The 2,500-nt window shown below is 37.2% G+C and overlaps 1 protein-coding gene and 1 long non-coding RNA gene across 28 annotated transcripts in view; one reads left to right on the top strand and one right to left on the bottom strand.

The window, feature by feature from the left end:
• The window catches only part of LOC310763987, a 141,820-nt gene that overhangs the window by 68,803 nt on the left and 70,517 nt on the right, over positions 1-2,500 (bottom strand). The window lies entirely within an intron of this gene.
• Positions 1-2,500, top strand: part of EBF3 (EBF transcription factor 3) — a gene marked incomplete at its 3' end in the record, with an annotated part of 186,100 nt that overhangs the window by 161,248 nt on the left and 22,352 nt on the right. For all 27 annotated transcript variants that reach the window (XM_083616942.1, XM_083616944.1, XM_083616936.1 and 24 more), the window contains one exon: positions 2,168-2,256. In XM_083616942.1, the coding sequence (XP_083473068.1) occupies positions 2,168-2,256 (89 nt within the window). The remainder of the gene's footprint in view (positions 1-2,167; positions 2,257-2,500) is intronic.

Here is a 2,500-nt window from a genome sequence, read left to right as displayed (position 1 = left end):
TGCGTTGCATCTGTTTATAAGAACAGAAAGAAGTAGGATTCCAGCCATTACGAAGTTATAATGTAATAGTTAGAACATTAAGCAGAACAATGTTCTTCTGTGCTTGTTTAGGTTTTTATAAGTGCCTTTCTAGTACAGATTTAGCTGAAGCTGAGTGAAGTGCAGTCCTAGCTCTATGACTTCAAATACTTATGGTTCTATGGCTGATAATATAAATTGAAATGAAACATTGGGAGGAATCATCCCTTGCATGGAAATGTATGGTTATTATAAGTCATAAAGCTTCTGAAAGCTTGCATTAAAGCTTCTATCACCTGTCAGTTACATCTGCATGAAATCAATAGCAGTTGGCCATCTATCTTTTCTGATCACCTTTCATCAGACCAAATTCATTAAGTCAAACAGTCATGGTGATTAGGTGGAAAATAGAAGAAACCTTGACATGTTACAAATGCACAGAGTGCCACCTTTTTTGTTCTCTAATCAGGAAAAGTAATACTTTATTTAATCCTTTATTTGAGCACGTCATTTTGTGAGGCTGTACAAGAGGCTCATCTGTCCCAACACACTAGGCTTCTGCCTGACACACTAGTATAGGCCCAGGCAAAGACATGACAAATTGTCCCCAAAGTCAGTGCTGACAGCTTCTGATGATTAATGGTCTGATTATGAAGTGGTTTTACACATATAGAATTTACATCACAGAGAGTTAGAAATTTTGCCATGTCACAGACGCCAAGGCATTTTGAAGAGCTTTACTATTTGCAAAGAAAAAGGAGGGCGAAATCCCAGCAAAAGCCATGTCATGTAAAATCAATACATCGGATCAATGCTTTATTAACAAGAAAATGTCTTACTTCACATTCCTATGTGGACCTTTGTCTCCGGGATGCATGATGGAATGTCAAATCATATTGCAGTCTTCAACTTTCTGCTATGTTATTGAGTGCATATTGTGGAAGCCTCCTTGCATTGATTATGAGATGTACTATTACATGTTTACACAAATAACTAAAGCACTTAATAATAATGTGAGCCAATTATTTTGAATAACCTTTTCCAAATGCTGGGACTGTGATCATGAACTAGTAAGTTGTAGGCTTTTCCCCACAATCACTTGTGCTCAACAAACCTGCTGAGCTGTTCGGTGTTAATCATCAAATTACATGCTGACTAATGAGTGATGGCCTAAATTGTACGCTGAGTAATGAATAGACGGAGGCAGTTCTTATTAGTCTCAGAAAACCCATTGATTTATGTAGCGCCATGCACCATGGAGTTATTCTGTTAAAAACGATATCTACATCAAGAAGTAATATACTCTAATAAGTATTTTCATCTTAACTCTAGTCCTTAGGCCTCCGGGCTCAGTTTTTGTTTGAGTCAGGCAGAGCTATAATAAAGCCCTATGACTCCTTATAAAGCTTGTTAAACACAATGTGTGCAGTCTAACTGAGTCAGATTCATGATTCATGCACTGTACACAGCAGCATGTGCTGTTGATTTATGACCAAGCACAGTTCATAGTCAAAATTACAATTTGAGGGATAAAAAGATTAATTACTATTTGTGGCCTGCAATTTTGTGAGGCTAGTGGATTGCAGCTGTAGAATGATAGTGCTCTACATCAGTTTGTAGTCAGCCATTCACAGATTATTAAAGCTTTGCAAGATTAAGTGCTCCTCCTGCCTGGTTTGTGCTCAGGCAATATGCTAGACAAAAAAGGACCACAGGGATAAATCTGAAGCTAGCAATAGCTGGACATATGTCATAATTGCCAGTTTCCCATAAATCCACAGCCTGTATAGAAAGCAGTGCATGATGCAGACATCATATCATGACTGTAGTGATTGCTATATATGGCCTCAAGACCTGTAACTTTGTTACTGCTTCAACCATTTTTTTTATTTTTTATTTTGCAATATACTGAGTAACCCTTTAACTCTTTCCCCCTCCCCCAGCCTAATTAAGGGTAGAAATAATAATAGCATGCGTGTGTAAAAACAAAAAAAAAATAGAGTCAGGGATATGAGTCAGAAGAAATCAGTTCCTTATACTCCTTTAAAACGTGAGGTGGGTTTAGTCAGAAATGCCATACGTTGCTTTGCATATTTTTTTTGCTAGCGACTAATAGGTAGACTGACACACTGTTCTCTATACGTTTCAGCTCTCAATGAACCAACAATAGATTATGGTTTCCAGAGGTTGCAGAAAGTCATTCCACGGCATCCAGGTGATCCTGAACGGTTACCAAAGGTTAGTTTTCGACAAGTTTAGAGTTGGTTGTCTGCTTTCAAAATGTATTTCAAATACCAGAAGTGCTACATTGCACATTACTGAACACTATAAAAATAAAAAGGTATAAGAAAGGAAACACACTAAACATAAACAGGTCGACTGCTTCAATAGATGTGTTTATCACCTTTCAATTTCTATTCTTCCTACAACTTTATGCATGCATGTTGTCAAAATCCTAAATATCTGCTGGGTAGTTTTTATT

The sequence above is a fragment of the Podarcis filfolensis genome, assembly GCF_964270895.1.
Source record: "Podarcis filfolensis genome assembly, chromosome: 5".
In the NCBI taxonomy this organism is placed as follows: Eukaryota; Metazoa; Chordata; class Lepidosauria; order Squamata; family Lacertidae; genus Podarcis; species Podarcis filfolensis.
Note: the sequence above shows the minus strand (reverse complement) of the source record. Positions and strands in the feature narration are given on the sequence as shown.